General features: G+C 44.6%; 1 protein-coding gene across 1 annotated transcript in view; it reads right to left on the bottom strand.

Annotated features, from left to right (window-relative positions):
• The window catches only part of tacr3a (tachykinin receptor 3a), a gene marked incomplete at both ends in the record, with an annotated part of 99,106 nt that extends 74,202 nt beyond the window's left edge, over positions 1-24,904 (bottom strand). Inside the window, 3 exons of the mRNA XM_079498486.1 lie at positions 10,171-10,321; positions 13,915-14,103; positions 24,570-24,904. Of these exons, the coding sequence (XP_079354612.1) occupies positions 10,171-10,321; positions 13,915-14,103; positions 24,570-24,904 (675 nt within the window). The remainder of the gene's footprint in view (positions 1-10,170; positions 10,322-13,914; positions 14,104-24,569) is intronic.
• Positions 24,905-25,288: the final 384 nt, after the last annotated feature.

The following is a 25,288-nucleotide window of genomic DNA, read 5'->3' as shown; positions in this document are numbered from 1 at the left end:
ATCTTAGCCAATCAGGATGGAGTCTGAGAAATCTGAAAGACCCGTTTCGTTGAATGGCTCTAGAGAGACTGTGTACCAATTTGTGTGATGTTTGGACAAAATATGTAGGTGTACGGTCCAAAAACTTGTTTTGCACAAAGCGGCCTCCTGGTGGCGCTATAACAGGCCGTTCTGGAAATTATGGGGCAGAGGTTCATCGTTGGCATCCATGGAGTGTGTGTGCAAAATTTGACATCGACCGGGTTAACGGTGCCGGAGATTAGCTGTTCACAGACGGACACACACACAGACACACGGACGGATGGACGGAGTGCAAAACATACTCTCTCCCCATGACTTCGGCCTGGTGGAGACAATAACTGGAGCTACACCAAATCAAAAGGCCCCATGCACGCGCAATTTGCGCGCGTGCATTTTTATATATCAAAAGTCCATAAACGAGTCCTTTGAACGAAAACGTGTGCGTGATGACGTGTCGAGGCCTAAACTAATCTTGCTTTCACTCTTTAACCCACCTCTCCAGACTCCATCCTAGTCCGTACAGTACGTAACACTTGCCGTAGCACTTGCCCTAGCCTTGATAACCTTACATATGCATGCATATGGCTCAACTTATGTAACTTAGCATTTTATGTAGACATATAGCTATCTCAGTTCAGTTCAGTTTAATTTGTCATTGTGTATAAATACAGAGCATAAATACAATACAATGTATTTCGCTCCAAGCACTCTGTCTATATAGACAGATGAACAGAGACGTACAACATGAAAACAAACAATACGACGAGAGCTGCACTAAGAGTGTCGCCATAGTACGGCGCCCAATATCTATAAACAACATCTATAGTGTATACACAATGGTTTCATTAGGATATATATATATATATATATATATATATATATATATATATATGGCCCAGGCCCAAAGCCTGTTAATAAAGTATTCAATCAATACATAAATAGCATACACTCTTTTCCAAGTGTCTGTTTTCACAACTGAATGACTACTGAATGAGATGAGTACACAAATTAAATGTAGAATGTTTTGTTTCATTTTTACATTTTTTTGCTGGTGAAAACCGATTAAATAATCTGTATTATTTTGAGACCGATCCGATATGGCATTTTTATGGCCGATATGGCCAATACCGATTATGCTACCGATTAATTGTGCATCCCTAATATATATATATATATATTCCACCGTTAGGTTCTTAGCTTACGTATGATTCATGATGACCATGTTTTTGTTCCTGCCTACTGTAAATCGCTCTGGATTAAGAGCGTCTGACAAATGCCTGAATTGTAAATGGTAATTCACCCGTTTGATTCCCATTGCTGCGCGTCCGTCCCACTCCAAACGCAGCTGATTTTGATTACAGAACTACTACTGTTTTTAATCTCATTCAAGATGACATCCAGACAGTGTATTAGTCAATTTAAACGTAATTGCGCTAAAATATGTACCTGAAAACATAGAAATAAGCCACGTAGTAGCAAACATGCTGAGCTGGCCGTCTGTCACAGTCTCTCACTTGTAAACAAACAGACTCCCGTCACTCCACGCGTCGCGGACACTAACGTCCCATAGCCTGAAGGGATGCGGCACTCTGATTGGTTCAGATCAAAACACAGGCTTCCCCCAAAAAATGCCCCAAAAAAACCATTTCATCCCATCTTATTCATCCCCCATTTTTTTTGCATAGATAGATAGATAGATAGATAGATAGATAGATAGATAGATAGATAGATAGATAGATAGATAGATAGATAGATAGATAGATAGAAGAATAAGAAGAATAAATCAGCTAAAACAAAAATACCTTTCCTAAAACAAAATACAAATGCATGTACAAATCTTGTCCTCGCATGGCACCAAAACATTTTGCATCTTGCAGGTTGCAGGTTGGCCGGTTCATGTGGTGCGGGCCTGCATGCGCCCACATACTGGTGCTTATCAGTGTGACATCGTCTTATAAGGGGTCCACGAGCCGTGTCCCACAGAACGCATCGTGGGGTGTCTGGGTGAATATATATCACATCGAATGCCTCATTTAACCCATTTTAGACCCGAGTATGATTCTACAAAATACCTTCTAAATCCTGACAGTTTTCTGAAAAACCTCATGTCAGTGGTTCTCAAACTATGTCATGTCAAGGACCCCCACAAAATATATGTATTTGACCGCCGACCCCCATCTGAAAATATGTTGTTCCAGGGACACCCCCAGAAGCAAAGATACGAGTTAAAAAACGTTTGCTGTAATAAGGGAAAATTTGCTTAAGTTATAAGTTATAAATGCTTACCACTAGCTTTCTTCACAGGTGTCTACTATCACAGAAAAATGTGTTCCAACCCAACTCCCTTGGCAAACTTTGTGACAGCTGCTGAAAGTTAGGGTACCATTATCAACCAATATAAGGCAAAAAATTCCAAATTTCATTATACTTTAAGTAGCATGTGACATGTCAAACTAGGGGGTTTTCATGATGCTGAATCCATTGCAAGCATTCGTTTTGCACAAAAAATACTCCTTTGCCTAAAAATGCCCATAGCCGTCATCACAAATGTGATGAGGTCAGCACATTTGGGCACATTTGGGCAAGTGGCTATGGCCAAATTTAGCCCAAGGAGTGTTTTTCGTGCAAAAATAATGCTTGGAATGGATTCAGCATCATAAAAAACCCCTAGTCTACAAGCTCATAGCGCGCCACCGAGTGGCGCGCTACGAGCTTGTAGGTCTGCTATTTTTGAAAAATAGCTTTTTCAGAAAACTGTCAGGATGTAGAAGACATTTTTAGAATCTGATCTCAGGTCAAAATGGGTTAAAACACCAAAAAGGGGTTAATGCCGTTGGGGCTGCTTTGTAGAATGTTTCACAGTGGTGCCAGTTCTGCCAAACACTGACTGGTCTTTCTTTTCGTCCAACCTAACACTTTCTGGCTTCCCGGACAACGTGTGACATTTTGTACAGAAGACAAACATTGTTCCAGGCAAGACGACGGGCATGTAGGGGACAGGAAGATTGACGGTCACATTTACACGTACGTACATTTATACTCAATGGATCACAATCCAGACGAGAGCCATGAAGAAACCAAAAAAAAACTAGAAAAAGTGCCCTTCTGGGCACAGGTCTCCACCAGGAGGATAGGACTGTGTGAGATGTTTGGCAAAATGTTTAGGATTAATATAAACATGTTTTTGAGGCCTTTTGTTCCAAAAATGTGTTTTGCAAAAATCAACCTGTTGGTGGCGCTATAACAGGCCAATGTGAAAAGGGTGGGATATATTCCTCAGCCTAGTAAGAAAATGTGTGAAAGATTTCACGTAAATTGCATGCTGCGTTCATGATTTGAGGCTTTTGTTCAAAACGGGGCAATCTTGCAAACTGTGAAAGCTAATTATAGCCAATTAGGATGGAATATGAAATATTGGACAGATCCGACTTGAGCACATGACCATAGAGATACTGTGTAACGATTTGTGAGATTTTTGGACAGCATCTGGAGGAGTAATATAAAAAAATGTGTTTTACAAAAGTCGGCCTCCTGGTGGCGCTATAAAAGGCAGATGCGGAAAATGCAGGTCAACGGTTTGTCCTTGGCCTCTAGGGAGTGTGCATGCAATGTTTCACGCAGATCGGTGCAGTTTTAGGTAAAAAAATTGAAAAACTGCCTCATGGTGGCGCTATAACAGGCCGTTCTGGAAAATGTGGGGCAGAGGTTCATCGTTGGCATCCAGGGAGTGTGTGTGCAAAGTTTGGCATCGACCGGGTTAACGGTGCCGGAGATTAGCTGGTAACAGACGGACGGACGGACGGACACACACACACACACACACGGACACACACACGGACGGAGTGCAAAACATACTCTCTCCCCATGCCTTCGGCCTGGTGGAGACAATAATGACCATTTGGTGTTTTACTGCTTGAGTATATATCCCCACTGGTACCAGAAGAATATACTCTATACAAATTAGGCACGAACCACAATTTGAGGAGATTTAGCCTTGCAAGAACCAAAACAAAAATAATATTTTTGTTATCGTTGGATAAGATTTTGTCCACAATTCCATGACCATGAAGCTGCATTGATGCTGTATTATTGACCATTAGGAGAGATAACAGCCGGCAAACATTGGTCAAAATAACAATTCTTCTTGCATTCTCAAATGTAAAATGAAACAACATTTCACCTGTAAGGTTCCATTTGGTTTCATGTTACACTCTCAAGAGTTAAATATCTATAAGGGTCCACATTTCTCTGCAATCTGCAAAGTCTGACGGCTGTTAATTAGGTATGTATTGTATAGAGTATAGAGAGAATTTGAGCCAATGTTTTACAGCAGAGATTTACAAGTGACCCAGCACATGGGTCAGAGAGTAAAATACAAGCTAAATAGTGAATACACATGTCTAATTAAACTCTAATGCTGTGCTCACACTGGCAGAGACACACGATTCAAAGATACAAATGAAGCCACACAGCATATTTGTAGTAGCCTGATTGTCAGACTCTGAGCCGATCATGTCTGTTTATTCAATGAAGACGGGAATATATATTTGCATTATCGCATAGGAATGGTTCAAGTCAATGCTTACTAGATGTTTTAAGCATTATGTTATACTTTAGCTATATGGACAAATAGCAGATCTACAAGCTCATAGCGCGGCACCGAGTGTCACACTACAAACTTGTATATCTGCTATTTTTGAAAAACCGGGCACAATGTGGCACAAATCTTTATTTCAGAGCGAATGTTTTTAACTCAAATCTTTGCTTCTGGAACAACATATTTTCAGATGGGGGTCCGCAGCCAAATACAGAACATTCTGTGGGTCCTTGACATGAAATAGTTTGAGAACCACTGACATGGAAACAGGTTTTTTTGAGTGGTGCAACCACTCCTATAGACAGCTATGTGTGTGCCTGGGTCCCTGGGTCTGTCCCTGTGTCCGAGCACGGAAATAGCGCTATAGTGTTTGTTCACCACCAAGTGTCACTGTTGCACAGCCTAACACACAGACAGTACAGTACAGTACAGTACAGTACAGTACAGTACAGTACAGTACAGTACAGTACAGTACAGTACAGTACAGTACAGTACAGTACAGTACAGTACCACTCACTTCAGACAGGTCTGATTTTTCAGAAAACTGGTAGGATTTTGAAGCCATTTTTTTTTATCGGCCTCAGGTCTAAATGGGTCAATGTCAATATAATGTGTCTTCCTGAATTAATGAATGAATGAATGAATGCATCTAATGCAACATCCAATTCAAATTGTTTGCCAGACCAAATAAGAGGGAATTTGCACAAACGATTTGGCTTTCGATTACGTTGCTTTCAAAAATGGGTAAACATAATAAAGAACTATACTTGCTAGAATATGCAATTTGAATTCCTTTGTATTTTCAAGTGAGGCTTATAATATGCAATCACTGTCGCCTCTAAACAAAATATCCTATCCCATTTTCAAGGCATCAGCAATTGCTCAGAAGGAAAATCACAACTAACTCAGAAAACTCAGAGAGCCTCAGGGGTGTTTGTGCCTGCTTACTTTGAGGGAGAAAACAAGCCCCAACGTGCCCTAGCTGATGACACCACTTATAAGTACCTGTCTTCAACGGGGGTCCGGGGACCCCTAAGGTCCTCACAGTTACTACACCGGTCTTCAACGGGGGGTCCGGGGACCCCTAAGGTCCTCAGAGTTACTACACCCGTCTTCAACAGGGGGTCCGGGGACCCCTAAGGTCCTCAGAGTTACTACACCCGTCTTCAACAGGGGGTCCGGGGACCCCTATGGTCCTCACAGTTACTACACCTGCCTTCAAAAGGGGGTCCGGGGACCCCTAAGGTCCTCACAGTTACTACTACACCTGTCTTCAACATGGGGTCCGGGGACCCCTATGGTCCTCACAGTTACTACTACTACTACAGGTACACCTGTCTTCAACAGGGGGTCTAAAAGTTCTAATCTACAACACAACACACTTTCATACAATATATAGTAAGGTCTTGCTTTCTCTCTCTCTCTCTCTCTCTCTCTCTCTCTTAAGGGCTACTTGGCCTGAAAAACTCCTGACTTGAGTGGCTCTCCTCTTTGTTTACTGTATGTACAGTATGTACTGTATTCATGATGGGAGATGAATCGGCAAACACATCCGTATCGGCCGATTCCAGTTTTTTTATTTTTATTAATCGACATCCGATGAATCAATCGGACCGATAAATCTTGTCTTTACAGATAAACAAGCCCAAAGTAACAGCTTGAAAGTGAAACAATATTAAATATAAAGGTATTAAAGTTAAATCCTGCAATTCACGTAACTCGAGAACCGTTCGACTTCGGCCTCGAGTCCGTCGGATACACGGTTGTCCGTTGTAGAAGTGCCAGAAAAGGCTCTAAAGCATAACATGATGCTAACACCAAAAGGGGTTCCCGCCCAAAATGGGTTAACACCCCGAGCGGTAAGCACGGAGTTCTCCGTTCAATCAATTAGTAACGCCCATGCAGCGCTCAGGACGGAGATTGATTAAAAAAAAGGACGGAGATTATTGACATCAAAACCGATCGCGTCGCTCCACAGGCTGGGAGCGCCTGTTGCGCAACATTCGATGTTACTTTTCCGGTGGGACGTCATCGGAAACCCCCCTCCACTCCCACTCCCCCCCAGCCGTGGGAACGCAAACTTTCTCACAGTAAGGAGCACTAAATGAATCACATACTGTGATTAATGCATGTGACCACACGTACGTCATGTGAACACGCACACACACACACACACACACACACACACACACACACACACACACACCTGCAAAAGATTAAGTCTATATTGCTGTTCAACTTGAAAGTGATATATTGTATGTACATTGTCTATATATTCAATGTTTAAACGTTACATGTTTGAGAGAGAAACTTCCTCAATTTGCATTTGCTAGCGCACGCACGCACGCACGCACACGCACACACACACACACACACACACACACACACACACACACAGAGTCTATATTGTTATCTGTATATATGGAGCCGGCCAGCAACACTACATCTGACCTCACATTTTCACGATTTTTTTTTTAGCGCGGCACGCAGACTTGAATTTGTATTGCATGGTGAAGCGTGGTCTGTCCTGTCCCTGTCCTGTCCTGTCCTTGTCCCTGTCCCTGTCCCTGTCCCGTCCATGTCCCTGTCCCGTCCTGTCCCTGTCGTCCCGTCCGTGTCCTGTCCTGTCCTGTCCTGTCCCTGTACCTGTCCTTCCCTGTCCCTGTCTGTCCTGTCCTGTCCTGTCCTGTCGGCGCGCCAAACATAAAAGATCTGAAAGCCCAGAATAGCTTTGGGCTTATAGATCTTCCCGTTCTTTTCTGCTGCCGTGTTCGCCGGTGCCGCGGCGGTGAGCCGCCGTTGGAAGGACGGAAGATAAATCACACACAGGCAGCAGAAAGCGAGCACGTCAGGGAGTGAGAGAGAATGAGAGATGCACACCATTTCGTCAACCATTACTGTACATGTCCGTTCTTTCACTGCGCTATAATTGGTGCTGCCTACTGGTCGATGTAAGCCATTAGCCTACTTTTCTAGGAAATGGAAAGAAGTATACAATCAAATTATTTATTATTTGGTCTCAAGCTGTTGGAGGGATTACATCGACTCACTGGCCTTGTTACGCCCCGGGATCCCCCAGGAGGAAGTCACTGATGTTGCTCTGGAGAGGGAAGGCTGGAGCTCTCTGGTGGAGCTGTTGCCCCCCGCGACCCGACTACGGATAAGCGGTTGGAGATGGATGGTTTGGTCTCAAGCTCTTGTTAATACTTTTTGATGGTTAAATATTTTATGAATGCGTACCTATTGTGTGCATGTGATTGATGGGTGAAAATGGTCATAGAGGACTTTTTTCCTCCTCTATTGCACAAGAATAAAAATAGAACTGATAAAGAATAAGGTCGTTAATACAAGCGGCTGAAATGAGTTTTCTTCGACGGGTGGCTGGCATCTCCCTTAGAGATAGGGTGAGACGTTCAGTCACACGAGAGATAATTGGAGTAGAGTCGCTGCTTCTTCACCTGGAAAGGAACCAGCTTAGGTGGTTCGGGCATCTGGTTAGGATGCCTCTCGGGCGTCTCCCTATAGGGAGGTCCTCAAGGCACGTCCCACTGGGAGGAGACCCCCGGGGCAGACCAAGGCGCAGTTGGAGGAAACACATCGACTCACTGGCCTTGGAACGTCTCGGGATCCCCCCAGGAGGAAGTCACTAATGTTGCTCTGGAGAGGGAAGTCTGGAGCACCCCGGTTGGAGCTGTTGCCCCCCGCGACCAGACTACTGATAAGCGGTTGAAGATGGATGGATGGATGGATCCTATAGGCCTACTAAAAACCCTATAAGCTCTAATATATCAACACATCTATCTTTATATACAAGTGAGAAGTTGTACCCAACACACGGACAAGGGACCCAAAGTCAACAGCTACGTCATGCCGAGACCGCCCTACTCACTACTGCAACGCCGTCCTTCACACGGCAGTGACGTCACACAATTACCCTCCGCGTCGTTCGGCCGCTATCTCCTCATGTCGCGCCGAACGCCGAGCCTCAACACCACCCGCGGAACAAAGGAAATTGCACTGCCACCAAAGCCGCCTCCCTTCCACACTCACAAACAATATCAATATCAATAAAAATAAATAAAAAAACGCCACAAGCACCCACACCCCCGCACGCACACACTCACACACGGGCCGTTGCAATCAGAACTGCAGCATCACTCCCAATCTTCCGCCGTAGTCTGAAGACCCACCTTTTCAGACTCCATCATGGCCCATAGCACTTATCCTACCCCCTTAGATAGCACTTTTTAGACTTAGATAGCATTTGAAACAGACTTATAGCATGTCATGTAGACAGCACAATAATTGCATTGTATATAGTCATAGCACATCATAGTACATATGTATAGCATAGTATAGTATATATGTATAGTTAATATGTATAGTGTCATTAGATATGTTCTAGTTACGTTCTTAGCTTACGCATGTTTCTTGATAAATGCATTTTATATATGTGATGTATTCCCATACTTTTGTTCCTGCCTAATGTAAATCGCTCTGGATTAAGAGCGTCTGCTAAATGCCTAAATTGTAAATTGTAAATTGTAAATTGTACAGAACACTGTTGCCAGGTCTATGCAAACAAGCCCAGAAAAAATGCCATACAACACGCTACTCACACACACTACAACACGCTTAAAACTCGCGGACCTGGCAACACTGCATCCTGTTTTCCCATTGGCTACTGTTGCTAATTTGTTGCCACGTCTATGAAAACAAGCCCAGAAAAAAATGCCATTCAACACGCTACTTACACACACTACCACTCGCTTACAATACGCGGACCTGGCAACACTACATTCCCTCTCCCATTTGCTCAAAGCCCACCACGTGACCCACGGGTTTTTATGTTACGTTTCTGACTTCCGAATGCACCACCGGAAGTTACACACTACACACACACACATTACAAGAACAAGACGAACACTACACACACACACACACACGGGCCACGGACCACTGTTGCCAGGTCTATGAAAACAGGCACAGAAACAAGAAAACAGGCCCAGAAACAAAGCCTTTCACCACGCTACTTACACACACTACAACTCGCTTACAATTCGCGAACCTGGCAACATTGTACCCCGTCAGAAGCACAACACACACACACACAGTCCCACACACACACACACACACACACACACACACACACACACACACACACACACACACACACACACACACACACTGATTCGAACTTGGATGGACAGCGGCGCGATTACATACAGTTTAATTCCTGCAAACACGACAATTGCACCACCACAACGCGGGGGGACTTTTAACTGACAAGTGAGTGGGTGTGTGTGTGTGTGTGTGCGCAGTACACATACTATTTACCCAGCGTGTGCGTGTGTCTACTATGTGTAGCCATCCGTTACATATGACACAGCTGAAACATGAAGTGGAGTCTGTCAAATCCCGCAATTTCCTTCCCATATTGAGCTGCAACGTAACTCTAGGATTTCGCCGCCCGAAATTCTAGTATATACACAATCACAAAAATGCATGGCAGTATAGGCCGTCTTTGACGCCTGTGGCCTCTCGCCTCCTACCTTCCTCTTGGCTTGAAGCTGTCCATGGTAATTATCGGACGAGTCCCCCGGGATCTCTCCGCCCCACAGCGTCACGCCCACGATGGTGTAGGTGACGGCCATCACCGCCAACGGCAGCACGTAGACCAGCATCGTCACGATGATGTGGTACCTGTATGAGGGCGATAAGCAGGAGTTCACTATGATGTGGTACCTGTATGAGGGCGATAAGCAGGAGTTCACTATGATGTGGTACCTGTATGAGGGCGATAAGCAGGAGTTCACTATGATGTGGTACCTGTATGAGGGCGATACAATAGTTCACTATGATGTGGTACCTGTATGAGGGCGATAAGCAGGAGTTCACTATGATGTGGTACCTGTATGAGGGCGATACAATAGTTCACTATATGATGTGGTACCTATGAGGGCGATAAGCAGGAGTTCACTATGATGTGGTACCTGTATGAGGGCGATAAGCAGGAGTTCACTATGATGTGGTACCTATATGAGGGCGATAAGCAGGAGTTCACTATGATGTGGTACCTGTATGAGGGCGATAAGCAGGAGTTCACTATGATGTGGTACCTGTATGAGGGCGATAAGCAGGAGTTCACTATGATGTGGTACCTGTATGAGGGCGATAAGCAGGAGTTCACTATGATGTGGTACCTGTATGAGGGCGATACAATAGTTCACTATATGATGTGGTACCTATGAGGGCGATAAGCAGGAGTTCACTATGATGTGGTACCTGTATGAGGGCGATAAGCAGGAGTTCACTATGATGTGGTACCTGTATGAGGGCGATACAATAGTTCACTATATGATGTGGTACCTATTAGGGCGATAAGCAGGAGTTCACTATGATGTGGTACCTGTATGAGGGCGATAAGCAGGAGTTCACTATGATGTGGTACCTGTATGAGGGCGATAAGCAAGACACTGAACCTCTAATTGCTCCTGATGTGCAGGTTGGTGCCTTGCATGGTTTCCCCCGCCATCGGTGTATAAATGTGTGTGTGAATGGGTGAATGTAACGCACAATCTATGTAAAGTGCCTTGGATAAAGGCGCTATATAAATGCACCATTTACCGATAATATCTCGCTTATAGGTGGTCATTGTCGGGAGATAATTCACCGGCAGGGAGTTTAACCACCGATGTTAAGCCGAGGTGGTTAATCACCCTGAAAACAAGGAAGTGAGTTGATCAAATATAATCCATTTTCGGGTACTGCTAGTCTATTTCTTGCTCAAATGTTTTCAAAAAACATTTTTGAGAGCAATGTTTAGCTGTAAATGACATTGTGTGTCACTAGTGTGTGTGTGTGTTTCCAACATGACAGCCATGTAAACACACACACACTAGGTGTGTGTTTACATGGCTGTCATGTTGGAAACAGCAGTAAATCAAGCGGGGCGCAGCCACGCAGCTGCTGCTCAAAGGGTTTGATTAGGCAGCGGTCTGTTATAGAGCGGAGCGGTCTGTTATCAAGAAATAAATAACACACCGCTGAATTCAGCGATGTTATGAGGGCAATAAGCTGGCTTATAGTGGACATTTTTGTCGTCATTAAATTTTTTACCACGGACATACAAAATGAGTGGACAATAATATTACCGGAAACACAAAGAGCTAGCCCGTAATGACCATAACAGGACTGTAACTCTGAGAGTGTACAAATGGACCCAAATGGACCCATAAGGCGGGTCCATTTGGTTCCATTTGTACACAAATAAGTGTAAATAAGTTTCATACCTATTCTTTAGAAAAGCTGGCATTCAGTAATTGGGTCAAAATACTTGAATTTACAACTGTACTCTGACTTTTTTCTGCCTGCACCAAAACTCTTTGCCAAAATGTACAAGATCAAAGCTACATTTGGCGAATGTTCCCATCAGAATACAGTATAGGCATGCTTCGATTCAGGTCGTCGTTGTGATTTAGCTGCATAAGCACATTGATAACCATGACATTGGTTGTCTACTACTGTAGAGGGACTGACTGTACGGGGAGGGGGCGGCAGTGGCTCAGGGGTAGAGTGCCTGGATGGCAACCGCAAGGTTGCCAGCTCGAACCCCGGGCTCCCCCAGAGTCACTGTCGAAGTGTCCTTGAGCAAGACACTGAACCCCTAATTGCTCCTGATGTGCTGGTTGGTGCCTTGCATGGTTTCCGCCGCCATCGGTGTATGAATGTGTGTGTGAACGGGTGAATGTAATGCACACATCTATGTAAAGCGCCTAGAATAAAGGCGCTATATAAATGCACCATTTATTTACCATTTACGATATGATATGAGATGCTCCTGCTCATTCTGTTCTTATCATAGTTTCCATAATCTACCAGGGACGTCATAGATATACAGTCCTACTGTATATATTACTCTGTGTGTGTGTGTAATAAACTTCAGAATGCATGGTAACATATCACTGATGTGTTAGCATGTGTTCTCAGCGCCCTGTGACTCGCAACGGATCTTCACCCACCACCCAGAGGGATTATATGAGATCACTGGTTCCCAAACTTGTTTGTGTCAAGGACCCCCAAATCAACATTTATTAGGCCACGGACCCCCTATTTTTAAACCATATGCCAGTGACCCCGATAAGGGAGGATTTTTACGGCTCCATCAGTGATTCAGAAACATATTAATTTCATGGACCCCCCCAGTTTCACATGCATTATGCTACGGACCCCCAATTTTAATGGTATTTCTATCTCTGGTACCCCAATTTATATTGTAAAACCAATGTTAATTTAACTCTGAGAGTGCCCAAATGGAACCAAATGGACCCGTTGTACACTCTCTGAGTTACAGACCCATAAGGGTCCATTTGGTTCCTAACTATGTCTAATTGAGCTAGGTACCCCCTGGAACTCCCTCAAGTACCCCTAGGGGTCCCCGGACCCCACTTTGGGAACCACTGTTCTAGATGCCTTCGAAATGGTCGCCCTTTAAATCATTACAGTCGTTAAGATGGGGATATTCACAACAAACAAATGGACATATAGCCCACTACTCGTTCTACATTCTACACCAGGGGTTTTTCAACCTTTTTATACCAAGTACCACCACAGAAAATATCTGGCACTCCAAGTACCACCATCATAACTGATGTTAAAATACAGGAGCGTAGACCTGCCCCATCTACGCAATCTTATCTATTATTAACACAGGAGGGAAATGTAATTCATTCTTTGAATTGTTTTGTTTTTGTTCCATTCCTAAGCCAATTTTGCTGCTGCTCTGACCCACAACTGATAATAGTTGTAATGGGATTAATCAGTTCTCTAATCTTCTATTAATGGCTAGTTGTGCTGTCATGCTCATTTCAGAAGAAAATGCAATTTATTCTTTGAATTGTTTTGTTTTTGTTCCATTCCTAAGCCAATTTGACTGCTGCTCTGACCCACAACTGTTTTTTTTAACGCTCATACAAAAAACCAACAACACATACACGCAGGAAGAAAAAAAACTCCAATACAATCAGTATAGGCCTTTACAGAGATATCAGAGATCCAACTGGATGATGGAGGGGAAAGGAACTGGTTGGAATAATGTGTTCCTTCCATGCGCTACGTCCAACCAGGGAAACTCCCCCCTGTCAGGTGTAAAGGAGCGACTTGGACACTCATGCATGAAGGAAGCATGAGTTCAAGTCCGTTGCTCTCCCCAGGTTGGCGGAGGGTGTGTAGAGCCCAGGATCACATTAGATAAAAACAGAAATTTGCTGCCAAAAAACAAAACAACTGCTCCTCACATGAAGGGATTTTCCTGGGGCTGAGGCCAGGCCACGAAGCAGACCGTCCTCCGGGGAAGGACGCGCACGGTGGAGAAGTAGCATAGGGGGAAGGCCAGCACCACGGCCAGGCTCCAGATGCACGCAATGACCACCTTGGTGGCGGTGGCCGACAGCCGCGGCTTCAGCGGGTAGATGATGGCCATGTACCTGAAGACAAAACAAAACAAGAGAGCATTCATTTTAAACAATAATACAGGCCTAAACATCTTCAAGTACTCTGTCTAGACTAGAGTCTAGAGCAGTAGGTTCTCAAACGTTTTTTTTTGGCTCAGGCCACCCCTGTAAATAACGTTTTCATCGACGGCTCGCATGAATTACGTTGCTTTATAGCAGGGGGTTTTCAACATCTCGCAGGACAGTCCCAAAATTGGACCTTACTGTCCCTCGTCGATCCCCAAATCAAAGATGTGAGCTCATCCTAATCTTTAAATCATATTCAAGGGCTTTTGTGGGAGAAATGAGACAGACTCCAGACTCTCCGAGGGCAGGTGTGTGTGTGTGTGTGTGTGTGTGTGTGTGTGTGTGTGTGTGTGTGTGTGTGTGTGTGTGTGTGTGTGTGTCTGTATTCAGCTGACATTCGTTATGCATCAAGGCAATTATGTTTCTGCACTGGCGCTTGTTCAATCTGTCGTTAACAGCTCCCAGTCCCCAAACACAACTCATGAATACCAGTTTACAAGTCTAAAAAGGCAGTACTAAAAGTTTTAAAATGTGGATAATTTACCTCAGGGTGGGTACAAAAAGACTACTCCAAACAAAACCCTAGATGCTTATACCTGCCCCAAACAGAAATGCATATATTTTATAGCTATAGGCCTATAAGAACACAATCAAAAGGGTCACAAAATAAACATAAAGGCCACCCAAGCCTAACCTGACTCCGCCAGATGGGGCAGCAGAGAGATTGGTCCCCCCCTCCTGCTCCCATCTGGGAACTCTCAGGCAGACTTGATGCCCGGGCACAAAACGGCCTGGCCAATCAGAGGCAGCTAGAGGCGGGATCAAGGCAGCACTGTGTATGCCTTGATCCCGCCTCTAGCTGCTGCTGATTGGCCAGGCCATTTTGATGTAAAATATCCCATGTTAAAACTAGTAACTCTGAACAAACACTGACATGTCTAAAAACACTGGCCAACAGAATTGGTGTGGTTTGAAGCTGGCAAGGACAAACATAGATATATATAAATGCTAGATGGCTCAAATCTCAAAGCTCAAATCTTGACGGATTTACAAACGGGTTGGTTTATTACAAACGTTGTCAATACACTGACACCACGGCGCGTAAAACTGTAACTCCGCCCACCCCCGGGGGAAGTTGTGATTTGCTCTCGTTCACTGCAATGCAATTTGCGGCATTTTCAAAACAATATTGAGCAGAGTAGCGATTATCAAACGTATTTGCAATGCCATACGTTGAAAGATCTGTTGCCCGTGGACAAGGCACGCTACCTCCGCAAGTTAGATAGCATCGGCATAGATGTTTGTCCGTATGTGATTAAGGATTGGACCAAGTTGCATTGGCAGCCATAGAAAATTCTTACCCCAGGCTAAAACCGGATGTGACGTTTTTGGGCGTTCCTGTCTAGCGTGGTGTCAGTGTATGTGGCTAATGATTCAGGAGGCTTATCTGCTTAATTTAGTTTTTTATATGAACGTCATATAAAAGCATAGAAGTATGCGGACATCTCTGACGTTTATAACAAACCAAACCGTTTGAAAATCGTTTGAAAATTGAGCGAGTTATGGTTAATTAAATGTGCATGCCCCATAGACACAATGTTATGCTGCTAACCCAAAGTAAGATGGCCGCCACGTAGCAACGTTGCTCTCCATTGGCCAGAGCACCGGTGAGCCATCTAACTTTCTTATATATATCTATGAGGACAAAGATATGTGAACCTTCTTCTTCTTCTTTGGATTTAATGGCGGGTTGCAACCAATTGCTTTCAGGTGTAGGCCTATACCGCCACCTACTGTACCGGAGTATGTAGTCCGACTCCATGCACTACCTTATTCCTTACATGCTATGTTATACTATTGAAAAAATAAATAACAAAAAAAAGAAAAAAGAAAAGAAAAGGGGTGTTGCACCCTAGATCCTATGAAAGATCCCCATCTCCTTCAGATAGTCAATCACTACTTTGTTTGATCTGGACTCTGTCTCCTGTTGTTCCCAGGATACCTAGTAGGTTCCAATGGGTATGGGCACATCTAAGATTCCATGAGCGGCCAAAGGAAGCTGACTCCCGATGCCTTTTCCGGGTTTTTAGACAGCTGGTGGACGGAAAAGCAGCTCCACCCACGCGGCAGGTTGCCGCTGGGGCAAGCTTTTCCGGGAATCTGGCCGACGCGGCAACCTGCCGCGTGGGTGGAGCTTCTTTTCCATCCACCAGCTGTCTAAAAAAACCCAGAAATGACGCAAAACACAGCTTCTTCTGTCCGCGCATGGAATCTAAAGTGTGCACAGGCTGACTGTCTTCCTTCCTCAGCCACCTTCTGTTTCAGTCTGGTCCTCTCTTCCCCATACGTCCTGCAGTGCATCATGACATGTTCCACGTTTACTGTGTCGTTACATTCTGGACATCTACGTATCAGTGGGACTTTTCCCAATCATGAAAAGGGTTTTGTTTAGACCAGTGTGGTCGAACCTTAATCTGGTCTCAGGACTGTTTCCTCTCTTCTGTTCCCTCTCATCACACCCTGTGCGTTGATACCTTTCTGTATGTTAAAGTATGTTCTTCCTCTACTGTCACTGTCCCATTCTGCCATTTCTTATTTAGCTCTTTTTTCAGCATAGCCTTAGCTCCCCCTTTGCCAAAAGGCACCTCTATAAACATCTCTACTGCTCTTTTGGCTCTTTTTTATCTGCCTCCTCGTTCCCCTCCTCTATGGCCACATGAGCAGGTATCCAGCAATAAAGACATTATGTGAGCCTCTTGAACCAGGCGAGCCAATCACCTGCAAGAATCCACCTACTAGTTAGCCACTCACGTTCACACACCACTCAGTCTACCCACACAATGCCACACAAGCTGGTAACCACTCACTCAATCACAAATAATCACTAGATCAATCACACATTCACACTTCCTCTGTCGGTCACTTCTCCTTCATTCACACGCACGCACGCACGCACGCACGCACACCTAGTTCATCTTGGCTATGAAAGCAGTTAGGTTGTGTTTATTTTGCCCTGCAGATTATTTTATTATTTCCATGTACTTCATTGTGCAATATATTGATAGATGCAGTATGTACCGAAAGTTGTTAAGACACACGCTGCGTTTTCATTACTAACTGCATCTGCTCTATTTCCAGCAAAATGTCAATGTTGTTGAACACATCCAAGAGCGGAGCAGAGGTTGTCTGTTTTGTCAGAATAACTCAGCTCACCGCAGGGAATCCTGGGCTGTACTTCAAAACAGCAGTTCCCAAAGTTCATGTCAAATTGGCACCAACCCCACTTGAAGAGATATGCCAGAGGGAGGACAGGACCCCCATAAGAGAAGACTTGTACGGCTCAAGCAGTGATTCTCAACCCGTTTGATTTCAAGTACTCCCAGTTACTGCATTACTCTACGGACCTCCATTTAATGGCATTGCTATCCCTGAGACCCCTAATTTATCTCAGAGAGTGTGTACAAGTAGAACATTTGTACACTCTCGGAGGTACAGAACGATATAAGGGTCCATTTGGTTCCAAACTAAAATTTTAGCTGCAGGGGACCCCCTGGAACTCCCTCAAGGACCCCCCCGGCCGGACCCCACTTTGAGAACCACATGCTTCATAACACAACGCAAGATCACGTCTGTTACACAGAGCTTCAATCGCAGATTCCAGCGAGTATAGGAGTCTTTTAGCCTGGTATATCAGGTATGTATAGCAGCCAGGGCCCCTGTGTGTGTCCAGATCTCCCCCCTGAATCATTCTGGGTCCCTGTTTAAGATCGAGTAACGTTTTCTAAACACACCATTCTCTTCCACACTGCCTCATACATAATCACAGCATAGCATACTAAGGATTACAATTTACAATTTAGGCATTTAGCAGACGCTCTTAATCCAGAGCGACTTACATTAAGCAAGAACAAAAAGCATGGGAATACATCACATATATAAACAGCATTTATCAAGAAACATGCGTAAGCTAAGAACGTAACTAGAACATATCTATATATAATGACACTATACATATAAGCTATACATATATATTATACTATGCTGTACTGTTATTGTGCTGTCTACATGACATGCTATAAGTCTGTTTCAAATGCTATCTAAGTCTAAAAAAGTGCTGTCTAAGGGGGTAGGGTAAGTGCTATGGGCCATGGAAGAGTCTGAAAAGGTGGGTTTTCAAACTACGGCGGAAGATCGGGAGTGATGCTGCAGTTCTGATTGCAACGGGAAGTGCGTTCCACAGTTTTGGGGCCAGAAGGGAGAAGAGTTTGGGACGTGTGGAGCGTTATGTCCCGGCGTTTTTAGTGAGGGTACTTCCAGCTTCCCTGCGTTGGCTGATCTGAGTGCTCGGGAGGGTTTGTAGGGTTTGTAGGGTTCAACAAACCCTCCCGAGCACACTGCCTCATACATAATCACAGCATAGCATACTAAGGATTCTACTGCATGTCTGTGTCCATCCATCAACATATCGGGAGGGTTGCAGGGTTTGCGCTCCGCAGGGAAAAAACACAGCCGCCAGTCAGAGGATGCATTGTAATTAGCAGCGTGTCTTTCCTCTTGGGAATCCTTCAGGCCGTTACAGGAGAGACTCTTAGTTAAAAAAAAAAAAAAAACAAGCACACTCAGTCTCACTGAGGTGCACGTCTCAAGAACACTTCAGCACGCCCAAGTCCTTTAGGTACCTTTTGATTAATTAAAAGGACCACTTCGGATTATGTCCAACGTATCTTTATATAGCCTAATAGAGCACCGAGGTCTAGGTAGAAGGCGCACATCCACGGGTTCATGCACTTTTTATTTGCATTGTAATCCCCACAGGAGGGATTTTAGATCGCCTCATATAGGAACTGTGTTTGAAAAATAAATGTCATCCAGGCCGTTTCACACTCATAATGGATATGAAGAATCAACTGACTGCGAGACAACTCTATTGTTATACTGCTATACTGAATTAGTTACATTTTCGCTAGAAACAGACTGTATCTATATATATGAGTGACTGACACAAACGATACAGAGACACCTCCCTGACAATAACGCCGAGACGGCTTGTTTATTTTTGGACCACAATGCTTATTTATATGAAACTATTTTAAGATGAGCCTATGGTATTCTCCATAGAGAAATGACTTCTGTGAACCAAGCAGAACCAGGGAATGAGGAATGTCAGGACTGGAGGAATGTCAGGAGAATGGAGGAATGTCAGGAGAATGTCAGGACTTCGGCGCTCAATTACTTACTTACTTACTTATTACTTGTACGCTCTTACTTATATCCCTATATGGACCTGGACCGGGGTCGTAGAGAGGTATTTCAATCAATCAGATTGCTTCATGGAAAGTACCTGTGGTAGCCTAAAATTTAGAATCCCATTTGTTGGATAGGCATGTGGTGAGCGAGTGTCATGAGATGTTGGACACCCTGTAGTGTTGGATAGGCATGTGGTGAGTGTCATATGAGATGTTCGACAGCCTGTGTAAACCAGGGGTGGGTTACTTTGAAGATGGAGACGGCCACTATACTTCCACACTCACTCCAGAGGGCCACTAATGGTTCCACACTCACTCCAGAGGGCCACTATAGTTCCACACTCACTCCAGAGGGCTACTATAGTTCCACACTCACTCCAGAGGGCCACTATAGTTCCACACTCACTCCAGAGGGCCACTATACTTCCACACTCACTCCAGAGGGCCACTAATGGTTCCACACTCACTCCAGAGGGCCACTATAGTTCCACACTCACTCCAGAGGGCTACTATAGTTCCACACTCACTCCAGAGGGCCACTATAGTTCCACACTCACTCCAGAGGGCCACTATAGTTCCACACTCACTCCAGAGGGCCACTATAGTTCCACACTCACTCCAGAGGGCCACTAATGGTTCCACACTCACTCCAGAGGGCCACTATAGTTCCACACTCACTCCAGAGGGCCACTATAGAGCGTTGCAGTCCTGCCCCCTTTCATGGCGATGCCAGGCCCAGGAAATTAATCCCAATGCATTTTTCCCATAGACATTTCAAAAAGTATTTATTTAAAGACGTCGTACGGAGCCAACTCGAGTCGTGACAAATCATGACAACAATTTTGGACCAAACAAATAACTACAAAGAAGAAAAACAACAAAAAAAGTGTTGTAACCTGCCGTTTTTTTCTACTTTCTAATTCTTTGTTTGGCCCAAACCATTGTGTTTATTGTCATGATTTGTCACGTCAAGAGTTGTCTTTGTCCGCGGCGTAAACGTCTTTAAATAAATACTTTCTGAAAAGTCTACGAGGAAAATGAACGGGGATTACTTTTCCGGGTCTCTCGAGGGGGCGGGACTGCGACGCTCTATAGTTCCACACTCACTCCAGAGGGCCACTATAGTTCCACACTCACTCCAGAGGGCCACTATAGTTCCACACTCACTCCAGAGGGCCACTATAGTTCCACACTCACTCCAGAGGACCACTATAGTTCCACACTCACTCCAGAGGACCACTATAGTTCCACACTCACTCCAGAGGGCCACTATAGTTCCACACTCACTCCAAAGGGCCACTATAGTTCCACACTCACTCCAGAGGACCACTATAGTTCCACACTCACTCCAGAGGGCCACTATAGTTCCACACTCACTCCAGAGGACCACATTGCATATACTGACGTTGGCCATCAAAAATACCAGATCTACGAGCTCAAAACGTGTCGCACTGCAACGTGTTTTGAAAACAGACTGTATCTATATATATATGAGTGACTGACACAAATGATACAGAGACACCTCCCTGACAATAACGCCGAGACGGCTTGTTTATTTTTGGACCACAATGCTTATTTATATGAAACTATTTTAAGATGAGCCTATGGTATTCTCCATAGAGAAATGACTTCTGTGAACCAAGCAGAACCAGGGAATGAGGAATGTCAGGACTGGAGGAATGTCAGGAGAATGGAGGAATGTCAGGAGAATGTCAGGACTTCGGCGCTCAATTACTTACTTACTTACTTATTACTTGTACGCTCTTACTTATATCCCTATATGGACCTGGACCGGGGTCGTAGAGAGGTATTTCAATCAATCAGATTGCTTCATGGAAAGTACCTGTGGTAGCCTAAAATTTAGAATCCCATTTGTTGGATAGGCATGTGGTGAGCGAGTGTCATGAGATGTTGGACACCCTGTAGTGTTGGATAGGCATGTGGTGAGTGTCATATGAGATGTTCGACAGCCTGTGTAAACCAGGGGTGGGTTACTTTGAAGATGGAGACGGCCACTATACTTCCACACTCACTCCAGAGGGCCACTAATGGTTCCACACTCACTCCAGAGGGCCACTATAGTTCCACACTCACTCCAGAGGGCTACTATAGTTCCACACTCACTCCAGAGGGCCACTATAGTTCCACACTCACTCCAGAGGGCCACTATACTTCCACACTCACTCCAGAGGGCCACTAATGGTTCCACACTCACTCCAGAGGGCCACTATAGTTCCACACTCACTCCAGAGGGCTACTATAGTTCCACACTCACTCCAGAGGGCCACTATAGTTCCACACTCACTCCAGAGGGCCACTATAGTTCCACACTCACTCCAGAGGGCCACTATAGTTCCACACTCACTCCAGAGGGCCACTAATGGTTCCACACTCACTCCAGAGGGCCACTATAGTTCCACACTCACTCCAGAGGGCCACTATAGTTCCACACTCACTCCAGAGGGCCACTAATGGTTCCACACTCACTCCAGAGGGCCACTATAGTTCCACACTCACTCCAGAGGGCCACTATAGTTCCACACTCACTCCAGAGGGCCACTAATGGTTCCACACTCACTCCAGAGGGCCACTATAGTTCCACACTCACTCCAGAGGGCCACTATAGAGCGTTGCAGTCCTGCCCCCTTTCATGGCGATGCCAGGCCCAGGAAATTAATCCCAATGCATTTTTCCCATAGACATTTCAAAAAGTATTTATTTAAAGACGTCGTACGGAGCCAACTCGAGTCGTGACAAATCATGACAACAATTTTGGACCAAACAAATAACTACAAAGAAGAAAAACAACAAAAAAAGTGTTGTAACCTGCCGTTTTTTTCTACTTTCTAATTCTTTGTTTGGCCCAAACCATTGTGTTTATTGTCATGATTTGTCACGTCAAGAGTTGTCTTTGTCCGCGGCGTAAACGTCTTTAAATAAATACTTTCTGAAAAGTCTACGAGGAAAATGAACGGGGATTACGGGGATTACCGGACCGCTGGTTGGCACAGTGTAGTGCAGAGCTAGTGTTGATATACCCACTGTTTACCCATAGTAGCCAGTGGTTCCCAAACCTTTTCATGTCAAGGACCCCCAAATTGACACTAATTAGCCCCGCGGACCCCCCATTTGAAGAGGTATGCCAGGGACCCCAGTGAGAGAAGACTTTTACGGCTCTAGCAGTTATTCTCCACCCGTTTAATTCCAAGGACCCAAAGTTTGACATGCATTAGGCTACGGACCCCCAGAGAGCATAAATGTCATCAAATGGTGGTCCCGTGGCTCAAATGGGTCTGAGAGGCTAAATGTCATCAAATGGTGGTTCCGTGGCTCAAATGGGTCTGAGAGGCTAAATGTCATCAAACGGTGGTTCCGTGGCTCAAATGGGTCTGAGAGGCTAAATGTCATCAAATGGTGGTCCCGTGGCTCAAATGGGTCTGAGAGGCTAAATGTCATCAAATTGTGGTCCTTGGCTCAAATGGGTCTGAGAGTCTAAATGTCATGGTGGTTCCGTGGCTCAAATGGGTCTGAGAGGCTAAATGTCATCAAACGGTGGTTCCGTGGCTCAAATGGGTCTGAGAGGCTAAATGTCATCAAACGGTGGTTCCGTGGCTCAAATGTGTCTGAGAGGCTAAATGTCATCAAACGGTGGTTCCGTGGCTCAAATGGGTCTCAGAGGCTAAATGTCATCAAATGGTGGTCCGTGGCTCAAATGGGTCTGAGAGGCTAAATGTCTTAATGGTGGTCCGTGGCTCAAATGGGTCTGAGAGGCTAAATGTCATCAAATGGTGGTCCGTGGCTCAAATGGGTCTGAGAGGCTAAATGTCTTAATGGTGGTCCGTGGCTCAAATGGGTCTGAGAGGCTAAATGTCATCAAATGGTGGTTCCGTGGCTCAAATGGGTCTGAGAGGCTAAGGGCTCCATTTTCGTCACCGCTAAACCCCTTATCCCTAAACTTCTTTGCCTTTTTTTACTATTTTGAAAAACATTTTTGAATAGTTCAACTAGCCAATCTACATTGACACGTTGTGCATTTGTAGACTGGCCATTTTAACTATTCAAAAATGTTTTGCAAAATAGTAAAAAAGGCAAAGAAGTTTAGGGATAAGGGGTTTAGCGGTGACGGAAATGGAGCCCTATAAATGTCATCAAATGGTGGTTCCGTGGCTCAAATGCCCATGCAATAAATACTGGGCCTTGAAATGAAAAGGGTTGAAAACCACTGTGTCTACTATCAACACTCATTACACTGTGCCATTAGAATAATGTGCCATTAGAATAATAATGTGCCATTAGAATAATGGCACATGTGCCATTATTCTATGGTGAAATATTGTGAATTTGGTCATAATGGCCATAACACCATGGCTTCCATCAAGGGAATGAATGAATTGTATACACACTTCTATTCCTTGGTGATACCCCACGGGGGAGCTGTAGCCTATAAATAAATGATTACTGCCTTAATGTGAGCGAGCAGTGGCCGTGAGGACATTTGTCAAATGACTTTAATCCATGTAGGCCTGACCTCAACATTTTAAAAATATTCTTCTAAATCCTCCAGTTTTCTGAAATAAATATTTTCACGATTTTTCAAAAATAGCAGACCTACAAGCTCGTAGCGCGCCACTCGGTGGCGCGCTATGAGCTTGTAGATCTGCTATTTTTCAATAGCTAAAGCATAACATGATGCTAACACCAAAAGGGGTTCCCGCTCAAAATGGGTTAATTGCCCCAACAGCTGCCTTGGTTTGGTATAACTTTGTATACATGCAGTATAGGCCCCTATCCTTTCTCAAACCAAAAGCATGTCTGAAATATATACGCCTATATAATTATCCATTATGAATACATTATGAATTATATAGCCGGCATAATATTTACATCTTATTTACTGTAGAGATACAGTCTGTATCTCTATGGAAATGTTGATATATTGGATTTTTGTTTGATTGATTGATTGATTGATTGACTGACTGCATTTTTTTAAGTCACAGTATGCAGAATGGAATGGGTGGGTAGTACATTTCAAACGAAAGCATGCATTGCACATAAGTCAATACAAAAACTGCTACTTTGTGGACGACACCGCATGTGATCCAGCACTTGTTCACAACAGGGTGCACCATTTTCAATTCATCAGAACATTTGTATAGAGAAGTACAAATATACACTTAGAAGCTTCACCTGTCAACAGCAATCGCTGTCATGGAATAGATGCTCGCGAACACGGACGTCACGGGGAAGAAATTGTGGAACTTGCAGTAGGCTTCGCCGAAGTACCACTCCCCGTGCGCCGCGTAGATAAAGTTGATGAGCGTGTTGAACGCGGCCATGGACGCGTCGGAGAACGCCAGGTTGAGGAGGAAGTAGTTGGTGACGGTCCGCATGCGCTTGTGCGCCAGGATAATCCACATCACGATCAGGTTCCCGAAGACGGCCACGGCGAGCACGAAGCTGTAGGCGACGGACCACAGGGCGATGCGCCAGGGCGGCTGCACGAACTGGTTGGTGAAATTCATCACCGCCGTGGTCAAGTTGCTGTTGTTCGATGATCCGTTGTGCGCCGGGGCCGGCATCAGTATTAAGCTGGTGTTGTCATCCATTGTGAGTTATTAATACAAATAAAAACAATGTGTGTGTGTCGTTTTGAAGACAGCTATAGGAGAACTACCCAGATATTGTTAACGTAGAAGAGTGGTCTCCAATATGAGGCACCATTGTGCGCAATAACACCAACAACATCACCAGTCCAGTTCTGTACAAAACAGGCTATGTTCCCATCAGATCACAGAGAGATTATTTCCCAATCATATGAGATGAAACGGTGGGGAAAAAATGAATTCTCTCTATATTGCAGCGATAAGTCGTGTTCTCCAGAGCCTGTTGAATGCTGTTGAAGCGCA

The sequence above is a fragment of the Electrona antarctica genome (genome assembly GCF_951216825.1).
Source record: "Electrona antarctica genome assembly, chromosome: 4".
NCBI classification, from domain to species: Eukaryota; Metazoa; Chordata; class Actinopteri; order Myctophiformes; family Myctophidae; genus Electrona; species Electrona antarctica.
The sequence above is the reverse complement of the archived record's forward strand: the minus strand, read 5'-3'. Positions and strand labels throughout refer to the sequence as shown.